The following is a 982-nucleotide window of genomic DNA, read 5'->3' as shown; positions in this document are numbered from 1 at the left end:
TGCAGATTGCCGCGAATGACATACTTGATGTACTCTTTAAATTTCGCAGGATAAGCTCGGAATCGATACTTAACCATATAGTCCCAACCACCATTCCTCTTCGTTGCGATAATCTGTTGTCCGGTGAAGAAATCAGGATAGCGTTTATTGGAGAAGGTTTTCTCACTGGCTTCCAGACTCAACCCTTTGCTATCAGCTGTACCTTCTAGACGATGCCACGAAGTCCACGTGCTCACGTTAGCATTAGGGATAGAACCGTAGTCGATAGTAGCAATATGGATGGGCACTCCAGGGAGAAAGGCATTATTCGCTGGGGCTGGGTTCCACCAGAAGTCTCGAGTTTCATCACCGACACTCAAGTGAGCCCAACCATACGTCTCCACCAGCGCACCGCCTTTGGTGCCAGGCCTGGTGAACACGGTGACCTTAACATGCATGCTGCCATAATGCCCAGGCCGATTGGTGTTTAGAATGATCCCGGCAGCCTCTTTAATAACGCCTTCAGATGTGACGCCCTTCATGTTGTAAATGCAGGACGGCTTTAGGAGATCGGTAATGTTGCTTCCCTCCCCTGGGCCGGGCCCACCATGACAACCCGCTGGGTAATCAGCAACGACCTGGAAAGGGGAACCAGATTGTCCCAGGGCTTGCGTCACAATGGCAAACGAGAGAAGGCCGAAGGTATAGGACATTACGAATAAGACTTAAGCTGAAGAGTTTGTTGATGAGAATTCAACAATTGTGACGCACCTGAACGAACACGTTCCTCTCCACTCGACCGGCACTTCCGCGCCAGGAATCACTCTGCAGAGATTGGGCAGTCATAATATGACTGCCCAAGCAAGGATATTGCAAAGCGGATCATCTTAACAGTGCTGCTCAAGAAAATAGATAGTTCACGGGTGGTGAGGAGAAAAATCGCTCCTCTACATGGAGACGATTACACCGACTTCACCCTGCCGCGGTTCGTTACCGCTCGTGG

The 982-nt window shown here is 50.2% G+C and overlaps 1 protein-coding gene across 1 annotated transcript; it reads right to left on the bottom strand.

The window, feature by feature from the left end:
• Window positions 1-236: 236 nt before the first annotated feature.
• Window positions 237-692, bottom strand: Pmar_PMAR022915 (hypothetical protein; the record flags this gene model as incomplete). The annotated part of the gene is made up of 1 exon (XM_002785087.1): window positions 237-692. A coding segment is annotated over one exon (456 nt), but the record flags the coding sequence as incomplete, so codon positions are not given.
• Between the last annotated feature and the right edge of the window lie 290 nt (window positions 693-982).

Source organism: Perkinsus marinus (genome assembly GCF_000006405.1).
Source record: "Perkinsus marinus ATCC 50983 genomic scaffold scf_1104296934024, whole genome shotgun sequence".
Taxonomy (NCBI): Eukaryota; Perkinsozoa; order Perkinsida; family Perkinsidae; genus Perkinsus; species Perkinsus marinus.
The sequence above is the reverse complement of the archived record's forward strand: the minus strand, read 5'-3'. Positions and strand labels throughout refer to the sequence as shown.